The sequence below is a fragment of the Balaenoptera physalus genome (assembly GCF_965194825.1).
Source record: "Balaenoptera physalus genome assembly, contig: HAP1_SCAFFOLD_1016, whole genome shotgun sequence".
Classification (NCBI taxonomy): Eukaryota; Metazoa; Chordata; class Mammalia; order Artiodactyla; family Balaenopteridae; genus Balaenoptera; species Balaenoptera physalus.
In genome coordinates this window covers 285,119-302,410 of record NW_028125776.1, presented here as the reverse complement: position 1 = coordinate 302,410, position 17,292 = coordinate 285,119, and the positions used below count along the sequence as shown (strand labels likewise).

Sequence of the window (17,292 nt, the reverse complement as noted above, 5' to 3'; positions counted from 1 at the left end):
ACGAAGCAGGTTATCTTTTAAGGTCACTACTATTAGGGTATAATATGACATACACTACACGTAATAAAAGTCAATGCTGACCAAAAATCTATATATATGAGGGGAATAAAAATAGTAAGGAAATGTACCAAAATATAGACTAGTTGGTAGAGCTTTGGGTGCTATTTATCCTGTTTTCCTCTATTAAAAACTTTTTTTCCTATTATGAATGTATATGGATTTGTCTTTGGAAATATTACTGCTAAAACATTTAAAATTTTTAATTAGATGTGCTCTAGAGTCCTATGGGGGCTCATTTAAGTTGTATCAGCAACTTACAGTCTACTGGCTCGATCCTACAAAAGAAACACTTCCACAGGCCTACTCCTGAAACTATTCAAACTTTCCAGCATCTAGTGTTCACTAAAGGATGGCAGAATTGAAGCCTCTGAGCAAAGCCTAGATATGTTAGCTGCCAGCAGATTACTTTCCTCTCATCTTGCTTGAAAATTTAAGATAACTGTCCTTTATGATTAAAGCCTTACCATTGCTGGCTCACAACCTCAATAAACTGCACTGACACACATAAGGGTATAAAATGCAAATACAAAAAAAAAAAAACAAGTAGCAAAAAACACTACTGACAGTTTAATGTTCACAGGTATTATTTCAATTGGTCACTGAAGAAGAGTATTTATCTTCATTCAGCACTAAGGACAAAATACATGGACTTTTACAATCTTTATAAGGTGAAAGGTTGCTTAGTAGACTGCAGGTTTAATGGTGAAGACTAGAAAATAATCATACCTAGGAGGCTAGTAAGTAACAACCCTCAAAGCTTATCATTAAAGGTCAAGTACCTGTTGAAATCCTGCCCCCACCCAATGACTCTTCCCACTGTGCCTACCGCCTCTGATTTTAACCCATTAAAAGAATAAAGCTGGAGAGAGCGAGAGTACGAAGTGCGGCAACCCGAGTCATGGCAGGACAGGCATTTAGAAAGTTTCTTCCCCTCTTTGACCGAGTATTAGTTGAAAGAAGTGCACCCGAAGTTGTAACCAAAGGAGGCATTATGCTTCCAGAAAAATCGCAAGGAAAAGTATTGCAAGCAATGGTAGTAGCTGTTGGATCAGGCTCTAAAGGAAAGGGTGGAGAGATTCAACCAGTTAGTGTGAAAGTTGGAGATAAAGTTCTTCTCCCAGAATATGGAGGCACCAAAGTAGTTCTAGATGACAAGGATTATTTCTTATTTAGAGATGGTGACATTCTTGGAAAATATGTCGACTAAAATAAGTCACTATTGAAATGGCATCACGTGAAGCTGCCCGTTCCCCCAATGGCATCACGTGAAGCTGCCACTGAAGTTCTGAAATCTTTCATCCTGTAAATAATTTCTGTGTTTCTTTTATAATAAAGTAATGATATCCAAACTAATGATATTCATTGTCTCTGAAATTTCGTTTTCTCTATATTGATTTAAACATTCCCAAATAAAAGTATTTAAATGAAAAAAAAAAAAAGAGAATAAAGCTGAAGTTCACTTTTTTCTTCCCCCTTTTCACAAGTTTTGGATACGTTTATTAAGAATCAATGACTTTCACTGAAAAGTCTGTAATACTCCATCTATGTTGCACATTAATGGACAATATGGTAGGGTGAGTGGTTTGAATAGAATTCATACTCAAGGCCTTAGTAGAAAAGTATAATATTCTAATTATAGGTATAATCAAAAATATTGTCTGAATTAATATCGTTAATTATATTGCATTAAACTTCAAACTCAGAACCTATATTCAAAGAATAAATCTAAGTTTGAGTAGACTGACCACAAATCTATTTCCTCTCCCCCTTCTTTCAGATAGCATCTCATTAGAATTAAAGGCATTTTTTAAAAAAGCTATACATAAGACAGGATAAACAGCAGATGATTTTTAATGTTTGAAAGGTGAAAAGACTAGATAAAGGAGTGGTAACTGACATGGCAGAACAGAGGAAGCACAACCTTGGTACCTACAGAGAGTGACTAGGACAGGAACAAGAAAACCAGTTTGTCTTACAGAACCCAAGGCAGGCTCAGAGTTCAGAGGCGTGGTCCCCAAATCCTTGCAGTGAGGCCCATCAGTTAACGAGTTGTCCAAGTGATGCTTCCAATTAGATCTTAACAGACAGCCAAGGACCATCACACGTTTGAGGGAAGCCCCCAACAAGTAAGAGATCAAAACAGGAAGAAGGAATGGGACTTCCCTGGTGGGGCAGTGGTTAAGAATCCGCCTGCCAATGCAGGGGACACGGGTTCGAGCCCTGGCCCAGAAAGATCCCACATACCACAGAGCAACTGAGCCCATGCGCCACAACTACTGAACCTGCGCTCTAGAGCCCATGAGCCACAACTACTGAAGCCCGCACGCCCTAGAGCCTGTGCTCCGCAACAAGAGAAGCCACTGCAATGAGAAGCCCACGCACCCAACAAAGAGTAGGCCCAGCTCACCGCAACCAGAGAAAGCCCACGTGCAGAAACCAAGACCCAATGCAGCCAAAAAATAAATAAATAAAATAAAATATAAGGATGCTTTAAAAAAAAACAAAACAAAACAGGAAGAAGGAATTGATGGGAGTGATAAAAACTCAGGAGCAAATGAAAACTTGAAATTCCATCAGTGAAAAAAAGAATGACAGGATATAAGAGAACTCTATAAATTGAAAATAAGATAGACAAAACAATATATTCAATAGAAGGATTAGAGCACAGTCAAGGAAATCTCCAGGAAGCAGGACAAAAAGACAAATGCAAAGCAGGAGGGGAAAAAAGTTAGCGATCTGGTAAGTCTAAGACTTCCAACATCTGAATAATAGGAACCTGGAAGAAAAAAACAGAATATCAAAGAAACACACAAAAAAGGTCTATACCAAACCAAATTATGAAATTTCAAAATCCCAGGGAGAGGGAAGGTACTAAAAGGTTCCCGAGAAGGAAGGGATGGGGGAAAATGACTAAAATCGGTCATGTACAATGTACCATACAATGTCAACAGGTTTAAGAGCAACAGTGTAAATGAGAAGATGAGAGGGAAATGTCTTTAGAACGGCAACAATTAGTTTCAACTGAGAATTCTATACTTTATCAAATAGAAGGAGTTCCAGAGAGGCTAGATCTCTATAAACTTTCTGCCCATGTGCCCTTTTCCCAGGAAAATGTGCTCCAGTAAAACAAGGAAGTATAACAAGACAAGAGGGAAACAGAATCTAGGACATAGGGGATCCAACATAAGAGAGCAGAGTTATGTGAGATCCCAGATGACTTCACACAGATATCCCAGGAAAAGAGGCATAGAGCAGGCCTAGGGGAACACTAGTCTATATGGGAGTAGGAAGACAAAAGATTGGGGCAAAGTGTCTCCAAGAAATAAATGGAACATATGTGGCTTAGTAGACGGAAAATATTTTTCATAGGCATGTGACAAATGTTAAAACATTTGGGGAAAAAAATAGCTGTTAGAAAACAGGCAAGTGAATATAGTCAGGAAATTAATTCCACAGAAAAAATGAAGAATGTGAAAGCAGGGAGACCGGGCAGGGAGCTACTTACTGCATTTGGCTGTGTGAGATCACGTTGGCTAGGAAAAGGGGGATTGGGTTATCCTAGAGAAGTGCAGAAGTGCTCCAATTTCATCAGTATTTAAGAAAAAGAATGAAGGGTGTACAAGGAGGAGGCACAGTCAGAGAACTCTATGGCTCAGCAATGCACAATATTTGCAGAGTCATAGTAATGTAAACATTGATTCTGATTTAATAAAAACTGATACATGTTGAGGGAACACAGGGAGGGAAATAACGTCATGGTGGAGCGAAGAAGCTCAGCTTTCACCTGCTATGACAAGAAGTCAATGGACAGTGCTAAAAATTAACTTACCTGTTATACTTTTATTACTTTGGTTAAAAAATAAGATCAAAAAAATAAGGCAAAAGAATTTAAGGCAGATCTTTATACTACAACCGTATTAGTGAAATTTAACGTAAATGTCAGAACCCTTAAAAAATGGGCACTACTAAGTCAAAGACTTTCCTGAATCCATTTGATAATTAGGAAAATAGAGATTTAGAAAATCTACAAAAAAGAGGTCCATGCTAACAGTATTGGATCCATCATATTTTTAGGAATCATGGCAGACATATTTTTAATTCAAACTATTAATTTCTTAACTTTTCAACTGTTTACTTACATGGTTTAAATGGTTGCTCCTCCTCTTTTCCCGCACTAAGAATAAAAAAAATTAACTGATGAATTCTGATACAAATGCCATAGAAAAATAAAAGTAGTCACTAATTATCTGATGGATTACCAATAACACAATGAGATAAAATTCCATTCTATTTTTTAAAATAATTTCCAACAAAATATATAATTTAAATCACCCAGCAAGATGAGTCCTATAAATAAAATCTAAAAACTTAGTTTCACTTTTTTGACCTAATAGATATTCTGTATTAGGCACAAATGAAAGACTCCCCATTTACAAAAGAAAAGGACAAAGCAAATTAGGCCAGGTGAGAAACTTAGCTAATAAAAAAATTTACCTGCTGCATAGCTGAACTACTAGCCAGGAGTATTTTCTAAGTCTTCATTTACACACAGCTTACTTTAATTACCACAATCTACAGATGACAACTCTACGAACCAGTTTCTGGCCAGGCACTCATCTCCCAACGCACCAGGATCTCTGGAAGCATCCTGAACCACTTAATGGTAACCTACTCAAATACCTTACTGAAAAAATACACAACTGGAAAGTAACCTATGTTAAACGTAAATTTTAAAATGAGTGTGCTGACCTAAATGAACATATCTACAGCACACAAAACGGTTTTGCTCCAACAAAGGCCAGAAGAATAAAAGCCTGAAGAGGGTCTTAGGCCACACTCTTGCTCACATTGCCTCCTTTAACTCCAGACAGGCATCACAGGCACGGATTCCTTAAGGCTGAAGAGAGAGACAGGCATCACAGGCACGGATTCCTTAAGGCTGAAGAGAGAGACAGGCATGGGACAGCTTTTCTTTTACTGTCTCCAGAGCCCCTCTACATGTGAGCAGCTCATGGCTCTGGAAGAAACTGAGAAATAGAGCAATCCTAACCAGAAATGAGTGGCTCAAGTACACACACTAGAAAAATGCAAGTTAGAAACCCCAGGAGCTTCCAGGTTGGTGAGCATGTAGTACCCTTGCAGAGGGCATCAAAGCTCTGTGCCCTGTCCCCATGCCTGGCCCTATGCATCTCTTCCATCTGGCTGTTCCTGAGTTATATCCTTTTATAAAAACCAGTGATCTAACGGAAAAAAACCAAAAGCAAAACAACAACAACAAAAAACCAAACCTCCGTTTTTTATTGTGCTGCATCACTTTAAATATTATGGAATGTTCACTTCTTGTATTCCTGCTCTCGTAATCAACTGAAAAACTTGGTCACGTATGGCTTTTTAGCAAATAAACTAGGATTTAACATAACATTCAGGAAGACAAGCAGGCAAGCAGGAGTGCAAAAAATTCTACGGTTCTGATTCTCATCTTAAAACAAGGAGGACACAGGAAATTTATATGAGTTTCACATGCTGAGGATAATCTTCTGGAAAACCCCATATGGCATGTTGCTCTTATTACCCTGGCACAGCACTACATTAGGATGAGAAAGTTTTGAATAGCTTAAAAGTTCTGAGTAGCATAAATCTGGATGTGAGATAGGCTCGTCTGGTTGAACACTGTGTAAAACAGGGCCAAAATCACAAGGCTCAATTCCCACATATAACAACTGATTTTTCTGATTTGATCAAATGAAAACCTAACTGTGACCTAAACCCTATCATTTGTCTTTAACATATGTGCTCTTCGGAGCAAGGGGAAAAGGACAAAGTAGCATGGAGAAATAGACCACATCTAAATCATGTGGCCAGTTGACTATGTTGATAAAGAGGTGGCAAAATGTATAAACAGATAGTCTAAGTGTTCTCCTCCCTAAAACACTGACAACTAAAGGAAACTGTATCATCAACATATTAAAATAAGACAAGTGAATACGTAAAAAAGTGAAACATTTAAACCACTGTAAGAGTTTTTCTAAATACCTCCTATAATACACAAAACAAAAACAGTTTTCACTCTTTTTCTCAGGGAAAAAAAAGCATTGCCTTACCATCTGTTTGAGATTTGCTCGGAAAAATGGTGCTTGCCCCTGGGTGGTCAGAAGGGTTTGGTTCCAAAGCTAAGTCTGTATAGGAAGAAGAGAAAAAGGTGTGGTGATTTAGTTGAGTAGAAAAATACATGATTTTAAAGATAGCTACACATTGATTGAAACCACTTTTAATAGTCTTGAGAAGAGCTTTTAGTAATGACAAAAAGGCAATTTTAGTAAAGGCACAATATAAAAATTCTATTGGGAAACAGCAAAATTGTAGAAACTCTCCATACATGTGGAGTAAAACCATGGCTATGTCTTAGACTTCTTTAACTTGCACCTAAATAATCTATGCCATTTTTAGATGAATCATATATGTGACTCCCCTCCTATTTATCAATTAAAAATTCAGTCACCCTCTTTTAAAGCTGATATTACTAGCACATTCCAGGAACAGTCTCAAGAAGCAAGTTATGCTGTGGCCAACTACTGTCAGATACCAGCTCAATATATCAAATATGCCAAAACGAAGTGAGTTGCTTTTGGCAAATGTTCTTCAGACAATCAAATGGCTAATTCTAACTCCATTCAACAAATGAACTCATTTCATTGGCTGTGGTTTATCTGGGGGCTATTCATCATGGCAGATTTAAGAGGACTACATAAAAGTTCAATGTTCTAATCTAGAGGAACACTTCCATGAGAGTGATTTTTAACTTTGCCCTCTATTTCCAAAGCTAAACTCACTTCTTCATTCCACGCTGCATGATTAATTTGGGGCTTCAATAAGAGTACTTTCTGGAGCAGATCATAGGGCTACTAGAAAAAAATTTTGGCCACACCTACACGAAAAGGTGGGTCTGCCTGTAGCCCACCTTGCACCAAGGTGGGATAGCGTCTTCTATTTAGGCAGAAATACAAAACAAGCACAAGCTACCACACAGGATAGTAAGGTTGTTGTTTCAAACAAACAAACAAACATCAAAGCCCTATGACACTTCCTCCGCAAAGTCCATCTCAAACCATTTAACCAGTCTTTTAAGAAACTGGACCAAGATTCAGATAAAGAGTAATGGTTAAGCCAATTATTTCCCAAACCACATAATAACTGATCTGTTTTTGAAAGATGGCTTTGATGGTCAAAGTGAAATACAAATATATCCCTGCCTCTTAGAGAATCCAAAGAATACACACATTGATATATTAAAAACTAATTAGTCTAGTAGTGAATTCTGTCTAACCCAGCATTTCACAAATGTATCTACCTAGAATCCCCTTTTCCCACCCAGAAAGAATTTGGCACGAACAGTAATTTTGGACTTCCCGTTTTAACAGGAATCTGAGCCATCCATTTTAATGTCATTGCCAGCACTAGTAATTTACAGAGCTAAACCAACTGCTTTGTTCTTCATGAAAATTCCTTCACTGAATCTGAAGTTTATCAAGCTGCTTTTGGAGAAAATATTCTATTCAACATTTTTACGTAAAAGACCCATATAATTATTTTAAAGTTTTTTTCTCCTACATATTTGAAAAACTAAGACAATGGGAAAATAAATTATTTCAGCTGTACACAAAATGGCAGGCAGAGACTTTCACAGCTGCCTCTAACCTATAGCTTCCGAAAGAATTCATGACTACTTACCTATACCAAAAAGAAAGTAAATAGACTACATTTGAATCTAAAAAATAAGCAGAAATGTTTGCAAAGTAGCTGTCTTATTTTTCAGTGTCTATGGCATGGTAAAACTTAACAATTTTCAATGGAAGTCCAGGAAAATTAAGTGCCAGAATCAAAGAGAAGCAAGCTTTAACACACACACACACACACACACACACACACACACACACACACACCCGCGAAACCAAGATGTGCTACTACAGATCTAAATACAAAAGTCAAGAAGGCTGGGATAAAAGAAATGACAACATGCAAAAAAAAAAAAAGTAAACTTAGCCCAAGTGACCAGAAAAAAGCTGGCACTCTCCCTACTCTATCCTAGGGGGTTCAAAGGGAGGCACAGGACCCAGGACCGGCCAATCAATCACAGCTGTCCTGGGACTTGCCAAGAAAAGAGAAAGGCAGAACTGTACTCTAGGATCCTTAGCTAGTCTTGAGCTGCTGGACACTCCCCTTGCTATCATGAGGGGAAAGGCTTTTCAGGAGACATCAACAGAGGAGAGCAGAACTGAGGAGATCATTTAACTCCTGGGTCAAGTAGTGCTTAACTCTGTGATGTTCTTTTAACTTGCAACTGAAGGAGACCTGCTTAATCAGCAGTACTGATGATCACACTAAAGGTGGGGAAAGGTAAAAGTCACTTGCTCATTCCTTTAACAAATATCATGAACAAAAATCTGCATGAGACAAAACGATGCTCTGTTTAAAAGTTACACACAACCATTCACAATCATTAACACACAATGATTCACAACCGTTACTTTTAGTTGCTTTTCTTATACGTTAAAAAAAGCTCTAATTAGTGTACAATTTATGTCTTCTTGTTACTAACAAGCGCTCTCCACCCCACTGTTGCATATTTATTGTTTAATGAATACACACTGGCCCATCAAGTGTTATTCCTATACTGGACTTAGCCAATCCCCTATTGCTGGGGATTGGTGCTTACAAAGTTCTATTCTTAAAATATTATGAGGAAAATCTTCATGTACATAGTTTTTTAAAATAATGGTTTTATCTCCTTAGCAAAGATCTTCGGAAGTGGAATGACTAAGCCAAAAGATTAGATCACTTTCACGGCTCCATGTACAATGCTAAATTGCTTCCTAAAGAAGGTGGGGGGCACATTAGGGTATAATGCTACCAATCATGACATTTTGAGTTCCTACCCTTGCTTTGGATACTTGAAAAAAAAAAAAACAATTCCTACTGATATGAATGAGGAACCTCACTGTAGATCTAATTTGTATTTCTTTTGATTACAGTTTGACCACTTTCCCACAGTTATCAGTGTTATTTCCACTTTGGTGAGTTGGCCTATCATTTGAATGTACTGTAAACACCAGGGCCCTACTGCTGTCAGTTTGCATGAGGTTTTCAGAAAATATTAATCTTTTGTTTATAGCCTATATAACTAACAATTTTCTATATAACTTGCACTTTTTGCTAATGAAAAATACCACATCACTATCTTATAGAATGGACATGTGAGCCATTAGACAGTAAACTCATACATACACACAATATTTCTGCACTTCCCATGAACTATCTTCCCAAGAGCCTAAGGAGACTATGATAAAACCTACCACACTCTTCACTATCACAAAGGTAAGACTGCCAACTATTAAGCAAAGCTTTACCACCCACCATCCCTCTCATCCCTCTCCCCACCACATGCACACACAGTAATTTAGAGACTTCAGGGAATTACTGTGCATTCAGGAAATTACATGGATTCTTCCGAAAGTTATTTCTTTAGAAACCTCTAAGAATGTTTTACCCAGGAGAAATATTCTTGAGCTCATGATTAGGGGTTATGATTAAAACTGTATTTTAAGACCCATCATTTTTGTATTATCAATTTAAATTGCAACTTATTTGACAGCATGATAGGTCGATGTAGAAAAAGTATGATTAAAAAAAAATTAAACTCCGTCTTCATGTAAACATTCCTCAGAGGAAACCTGTAAAACACCACCGACACTGAATACTGTTTTTCCTCCAATCTAAGATTCTACCAGTTGTTAAGATCCATCTCAACTGCAGTTGTTAAAAGTGTGAAAACATAGGCAACTTAGAACAAATGAAATGCATTACTGAAGGCTAAAAGTGTTAAAACTATGCTATCAAACTGTCGATAAACGATTTGTCCTTGTTAAAATATTAGAGGGAGAGGGAAGTGACCAAGAAAGCATCTGACAGAAGCAGCATATTTCAGAAAGCGATTAATATCGACATATTGATTTCAATATATTCCAAATAAACAGGAGATGTCAGCAGTTTCTGGGCCAACTGCTGAGCAACAGTTTACTTAACGGTAACCACTGCATTTACTGAACTGCCCTAGCATCCCTATACTGTACAGTGTATTAGTTTTATGGCTCATAATACAAACATTACAATCTTTACAATTACCATGTAAACTGATGATTTCATCTCTTTGCGTCCACACTTTCCACCGCAGTCAGGGAGTTCCTGCCAGCCAGCCCTGAGCTGGGCTGCCTCACCAGCGGGTACACAGCAGGCTCCTGCACCTGCCAGGCTACTGCTCACCCAAGCCTTGATCCTGCTTTCCTAGCTTCGGACAATCCTGGCTTCCAAACTTCCCAGCTCTGGTTTCCAACTGCTTCTGTACCTGCCTCTACCCTGGTTCTCAGTTTTGCCTTATTTTAATCCTCAATCAGGGTTACAGTGATCATGACTGAGAGGTGACACATAGGTAAGTACACCTGGCTTTATATATTTCTAAAGAGTACTTTACTCAGTTTCTTGGACTTTTAAGAACCTTTCTGGGTTGCAAGTTACCTTCATTTCATTTCACATTACGCAGTGTTATTGTTTTAACTCTTAAGTTTTATTACTTTAATACACTAAAACAACAACAACAAAAAAGGCTGAGAAAAAAGGTAGTATTCCAAAGAAGCTCACATAATGTCAACAATAAATTCTGTTCCTATATGCCATGCATTTGGAATTTACAGTCCTACTCTCTATCAATACTCATTTTTAAAACCTTGGACAACTCAATTTATACCTAAGAGAAGAACTCCTACACTACCTAACTCAGAACATGGTGAGAATCAAATGAAATGCAAGAGCAATCTATATACTACAGCCTATTTTAGACCCTTATTAATATCGCTTTTTTGTTCAAGCCACTGTTGGCTCTCACCTGAGCTACCGCACCAGCCTCCTAACTGGTCTCCCTCTCTGCTTCCTTCCACCCTTACAGTCTATTCTCACACAGTAGCTGGTCTGATCTCCCTCCGCCCTCTCTACCCCCCTTCCCTTTTTCTAAGAATTAACATCATTCCCCTGCATATAATCCTTCAATGGTTTCCCATTACAATTAGACTAAAATTCATATTTTTTGGTCAAGGCCCACTAGGCATACAAGGTCTTAATCCCCCATATTCCTCCTGGCATTCATTCACTCAGCTGCAGCCACCCATCTTTCTGTCCTTGGCACGCATCAAGCATATTCCCTTCTTAGGAACTGCACAGAAGCCTCTTCTCCCACAGCCTCACATGGCTCTCTTAGGACTGCTCATGGGTCGCTTAAGGAGAGAAGCTGTCTTTAACCACCCCTTGTAAAACTGTCCTCCTCCCCAGCCCATTACCTTCATTTTCTTTCTTAGTGTTCTCACTACCTGATGTTATTCTTGTGTCGTCAGCCCCCAGGCACTTCTAGAAAGTAAGGACCTGAGTTAGGATACGGGTTTTGTCTTGTCTAACCACTGTTTGTCCTGCCTCTGGAATGGTGCCTAATAATCATTTTTCAGTGTACCCAAAACCAGTTAAGGTTCTCCCAATTTTCCCACATCATCTAAGATTTCTTCTAATGCTGTCTTTTGATGTGTCTGTCACCTAAGACCAGAGTTAATTTCAGATCTCTTAGAGTAGTAGTTTAGTTACTCAGAATCAAAGACACAAGACAGGTTACCAAGAACCACGAAAACCTAAAAGAGGAAATCTAATGTTCAGTGAAAAATCAATGGTAACTTTAATTTGGGAAAAGAACATTTAATGTTAAAATACCTTTACTACAAAATGACTCACCCTATGAATTTAATTAAGTCGTAAGACAAAGTGTACAATCAGAATGCTATAGGGAAGTATCAATACAATGCATCAGTTTTTATCTGTGTCCCCTGAATAAAGCATTATAATGGGATTATAAAAGATGCTCAACCATAAAGGCTGGGTAAATGAATTATGCTCCAACCATTCGATGGCACAGTAAACAGTTGGTAAAAGGCAGGCTGTAGAGCTATGCGCAGTTGCATGGAAAGACATCACCCTGGAGCACTCTCTAGGTGTCAGCACAGTTCCAGGAGCTTCATGTCGTTACTTTTCTTTATAACACAAAGTTACAAAGTGGCACATAAAGAACAATCCCATCTTTGTAAAATAAACACAATGTTATGTTTATATGCATACAAAAGGTTCAGGAAGAATCAACACCAAAATATTAATAAAAATTCTGGATATTCTGAGTGTGAGTGAAGGACTTTTCTGTGTTTTCTCAATCTTTCACATCAAATGTTCATTAATACTGTCACCAAAAAAAGGAAAGATCTGTTGCTCAGAGGTTTTTCCACATCATATTGCCAATTCCTTCCCTACCCACTCTTCAGGGGGATGGGAGGTAGGGGTCACTTGAGAGAGCACCTTTCACCAGAAAATTAGCAAAGCTCCTAAGGTCAGAACATAAAGGTTGTATGAAAAGTTGATGAATAAAAGGAAAATCAGAGAATAGGACCGTAGCATCTTCTTTTCTATTATGACACTACCATCAGTTATATTAGATATACTGTTAAAGACAAAGTAGTAAAAAATTCTTTTGAGTCTATCTGAAATCTATACTACGTTCTTAGGAGTTACTTTTTTGAGATGGCTTCAAGAAATCATGTTCTTCTCCAATGTTTCTGAAGAACAAGACAGAGCATCATTTATGTACGATTTTCTCTAAGTAACCAAATAATTCTTCACTGTAGAAAAGCCAAAATGTTTTATATCTGAGTAGGTATTTCTCAGTTTCCAGGGAAACTGATACAAAATTGTCTGAAATAAAGACATGAAGAGCAAACTTCCAATGTGCCTGTACTTTATATTTGGTGTTCTGACCTTGTTTCTATGGAAACTTAATTAATAGGCAAATGCTGAAATTGAGGTTTCTCTTATCACTTTATCGAATGCCCCCCCAAAAAAGACAAATTGAAATGAAATTTTAACAATCATGTTAAACATAAAAAGGTAAATTCTGTACTCATGAACTCTATTTTTCCAGTTCCGGATATAGCACTCCTTCCTTATCATACATAGTCGTATGCTAAATGCTTAGTACCTTACCTGCCCGCTTACCAGCTTCCCCTAATGTCCCTCTGTCCAGGGCATTCTCGGCTTCAATTGGATTTCACCAGAACAAACTCTTTAAATTATATCAACGTGTTTACCTGACTGATAAATTTAGGCTATTTCATGACTTCTACCTTTATTCATATCCATTGCAATGTATGTACAGACAGAGAATGGAGAGGTAAATGTTGCTTCTGAGTTGTGTACAATAAACTGGAATGGCAATAATCAAAACTGGAGTATGCTGAGATAGGCCTAACTTATGGATAAATTATAATAAAATATAAGGTGCACTCTAAACAGTTTCTTAAGCATCCCAAGAACTGAATTTGGCATATCTACCACCTCCCAAGTCTGTCTCTTTTGTTCAGTAGCTGTGTTACACAGTCATTTCAGATCTCTAAGTCTTGGCTTCTTCATCGGCAACAGAGGGAGAATATATACGGGCCTTATTTGTAGATGGAAGGGCCGAGTGAAATACACAAGAAAATGCATTGTAAATCTTAAAAGAATTCTATAAAGGTCCAATTTTCGTCTCTCATCCTACACTAGCCAACTACTAACTGTTTTTAAAAATCATTTAGAGGCTTACCTTATAGCAACAAGCAGAGCAGTTTTCACAAGTACTTACATGCTTTGTGTTTAAAGCTACAATTAATTCACATAATTTGTTCATTCTTTCACAATATCTAACGATTCTGAAAAGGGAGTACTTTCCACTTACAAAGCCACGTCCATCATAAGGGTGAATCCACAGGCTTAATTATTCTAACTTTTAAAGAAATTAAATAAACCCAACTAAAATTTAAATAGAAGAGCTGTAAGACATTTCGTCTATGAAATAATGAAATAATCTCTGGCATTTAAATGAAACAAATGGGCCAGTGGGGCTTTAACATCTTTATGATACAATGTTTTATACTTCAAAGAACAGTCTTTATTAAAGTGCCACTATGCTACCCAGAAATTTTTTTTTTTTTAACCTAGAGCCATCCCTTTCCAAAATTCTAGAGGCAAAAATCAAAACATTTCCTCTCTTCTCTCTCTCCTCTCCTCCCCGACAACACCCACCCCCAGCCACTTAGTCTTCAGAACTTTTACCTGAACATTCTTAAAGTTAAATATTATTCTACTGGGGGGGGGCGGAGGAGGAGGGAGCCATGGAGACATTTTTCTGCAGGATGGATGTGGTATGTTAACTCCCAAACCTTTATATTACAAATTACAATCTGAATTTGTTTTTTCTCCTTTGAAACTTCTGTCCAGCAGTCTCAGGAACCACCTCACCCCTCCCTTAGAACAGGCAACGTGCAAAAGAAGTCGGTTAAGGCTGTGCAACTGAAGACATACTTGTGTCAAAGTGGGAATTTAAAAGTAATCAGAACTCCATGGGGTCTCCTTTGGTAAAGAAAAAAAACCCAACAACTCTTCTCTGCAGCCGTGGCAGTAACGTTTCACACCGTTCACAGTTATTTTAAGCCCCTCTCCCACCATTTTCTTTCCTATCGTGTTCAAATTATAGTTAGAAGGGATAAAGTAGCTTCTATCAGGGCGACTGAAAACATTAAAATCCAAAGAATTTTAGTTAAGAACACCACACTGACTCTGTCCATCTCTATTTTTAATTTAAATGAGAAATCCTCTAATGTTTGTCTTAATTGTCTCAAGTATCAACTACCTTAACAAATAGAAGTCTGTCATCAGGCCCTTACCTAGTTCCTTCGCTTAGGTACCATCTGGATAGGGAGACGGGATGGATACGCCGAAGTTAGAGTATTTAAGTTTGCATTAAGAAAAGAGAGAATACACCAGAAAGTCTCTGCTAAGTCCCACGAGATGTTAAATAGAACCACGAACAGGAAGGGCCGCGGATTGGAGGGTCTCAGGCCGGGCTGGGAAATGGGAACGGGGGAAAGAATTGGGCATTCGGGTAGGGAAGAGGGAAGGAGACTGGCCGGACGCGACTGGTAAAGAATAAGGGGTGGGGACGCCAAGCAGAGCCAGCCTTCGTCCCCGGTGCCCAGCCCTGGGAGAGCCAACTCCGGGCAAGAAGGAGCCCTAGGCGGCGTCTCCCTCCCGGGGGACCCTGGGGGCGGCGGAGGCCAGAGGTAAGCCCGAGAGCAGACGGCGCCGACCCCGCGAGGGGCGAGGCGCGTCAGCCGCTTCTTACCTTCGGGCATCTCCCGGTCGCTGATGTGCTGCAGGTGGTGGCCTTCGCCACCTGCGAAATCCAACTCGGCGGGTTCCACGGTAGCCGCCGCCGGAGCTACTGCCACCGCGTTCCCGGCCGCCGCCTTGTAGACCTCAGACTCGCAGTCCGGCTCCGCTGACCCCCTGCGCCGGCCCGACTTGGGGCTGGCATTGGGGGACAGGCAACAACACAGCGAGTTCCCCATGGGGCGCCTTCACTCCTCGCCGCCGCCGCCTCCGCTCGTCCCCCGACTCCGCCGAGCTCAGAAGCCTCCCCCTCCCCCAACAATGGCGCGGCGGGCACTGGCAGCCCCGGGCTATGCTGGGGCTGTGCCGCACATGCAGACGCGACTTCGCCCGCCGCTCTCCTGTCCGCCCAGCCGCCGGGGCCCCGGGCAGGGGTACGGCCCCGGCCGCACCCCCGCCCAGCCGCTGGGCCCCGGGCAGGGGTCCGGCCCCGGCCGCACCCCCGCCGCCGCCTCCCCGGAACCAACTAGTCTGTGAGGGCGGTGACCAGACCGGCTTATTTAAAAGGGCTGGGAACCAGAGAAGTGCTGAGACGCGCAGCCACTGAGGGAGAGAGCGCAGCCGAAGCTCCTCCTCCTTCCGCTGCTGCTTCCCGACTGAAAGTAGCTAGCCCGGCCGGCCCTTGCCTACCGGAATGTGTCCTTCGGTTACCTGGTTACGACGGACCAATCATGACCAGAGTTCCCTCCACGCGCCCTCCTCAGAGCGCAGGCATGTGACTCACAATGCCCCGCCCCCGCCCGCGGCTGCCCCGCCCCCTGAGCGGCGCGCCCCAGACTCTGGTTTCCATTCATCTCTCGCGCTCCGAGCTTTCCGGTCCTGCGGGAGGCGCCGCGGGAGTTTGTTAATCGAAGCCGTCCTGAGTCAGTGGGCTCTGTAGAAAGCCCCTGTTCGTAAAATACCAGTTCAGTTAGCAACTCGGTTTCACCGGGTCCACAGTTGACTCATTTGATGTATTGCTCAACGAACTTAGTTTCACCCCAATTTTTGACCGTTTTTTATAACTGAATGCTCCTCCTGTCTTGCCTTCCAAAGAGTGTTAGTTTCCGCCTACAGTTTAACCATAGCAACCCCCGGGGCCCTGGTCCTACTCTCAATAAAGAGCTGTGGCTGTGTCTTGAATGAGACTCGAGGACACGTCACCCCTCCACTTCCTCATCAGTAAATTAGGGACCGAACTCCTCCCTCCCACCTCTGAGGCGCTGGGATTCAGCAACTCGCTTTTCTCGCCTGTTGCTCTCTTCCACGGCAGGAGTTTCCAGGTTTCCCTACTTTAGCCAACAACAACGCATAAAGCACGATTTTCTCATACAAACTTGAGAGTCACAAAGTGAAGTACCACGGTCTTGATTTGATGAAGATGATAACGATAGTTAACATTTGGCAAACACTATGCGCCCGCCCCCGTTCCAAGTGAGGTACTCATTTAACCCTCGGGAACAAAATCCTCAGAAACCTTCATTTTACAGATTTTACAGAAGCTAAGTAATGTTCCCAAGGTCACATGATTGCTCAGGGGTGTGGCCAGGATTTGATCCCTGATTGTGTGGATCCCCAAAGGCACCTTATTGTGATCATCAGAAAATAAAGGTCGAAGTCAAATTTGGTTGGAAGTGGCATAGTGTATCAGGATTTTCTTTTTTTAAGGAGGAACAATTTTTTGATGTGGATTTTAAAATACTTTCCCTTCATTCAACATTGATTAGTCCCTCCTACATGCCAGGCACCCGTGTGTGAAAAATAGTCCTGCCCTCAGTGACCTCAGGCACGGTGAGAAAACAAAGGCTTAGAAAGCCCAACAGTCTGAGGTCACACTGCTGCAAAGTACTTAAACCTGAAATTCAAACCTAGATCTATTAACCCCAAGTAGATGCTGGGGTAAAGAGCTTGGTT

At 40.5% G+C, this 17,292-nt stretch overlaps 1 protein-coding gene and 1 pseudogene across 2 annotated transcripts; one reads left to right on the top strand and one right to left on the bottom strand.

The window, feature by feature from the left end:
* The first annotated feature begins 711 nt into the window (after positions 1-711).
* Positions 712-1,377, top strand: LOC309653716 (10 kDa heat shock protein, mitochondrial). The gene has a single exon (XM_082478543.1). It carries the CDS (start codon positions 959-961, stop codon positions 1,265-1,267), a length of 309 nt encoding a protein of 102 aa, XP_082334669.1. The 5' UTR covers positions 712-958; the 3' UTR covers positions 1,268-1,377.
* A 4,758-nt stretch (positions 1,378-6,135) lies between these two features.
* On the bottom strand, positions 6,136-15,638 carry LOC309653719 (cyclin-Y-like protein 1 pseudogene; annotated as a pseudogene). Its single transcript has 2 exons — positions 15,353-15,638; positions 6,136-6,236 (listed from the first exon to the last, which is right to left on the bottom strand). The product of its transcript is annotated as a cyclin-Y-like protein 1 pseudogene (transcript).
* Positions 15,639-17,292: the final 1,654 nt, after the last annotated feature.

Bases quoted from the DNA above. Each gene is read 5' to 3' on its own strand.
- LOC309653716 (XM_082478543.1), top strand. From the start codon at position 959: ATGGCAGGACAGGCATTTAGAAAGTTTCTTCCCCTCTTTGACCGAGTA.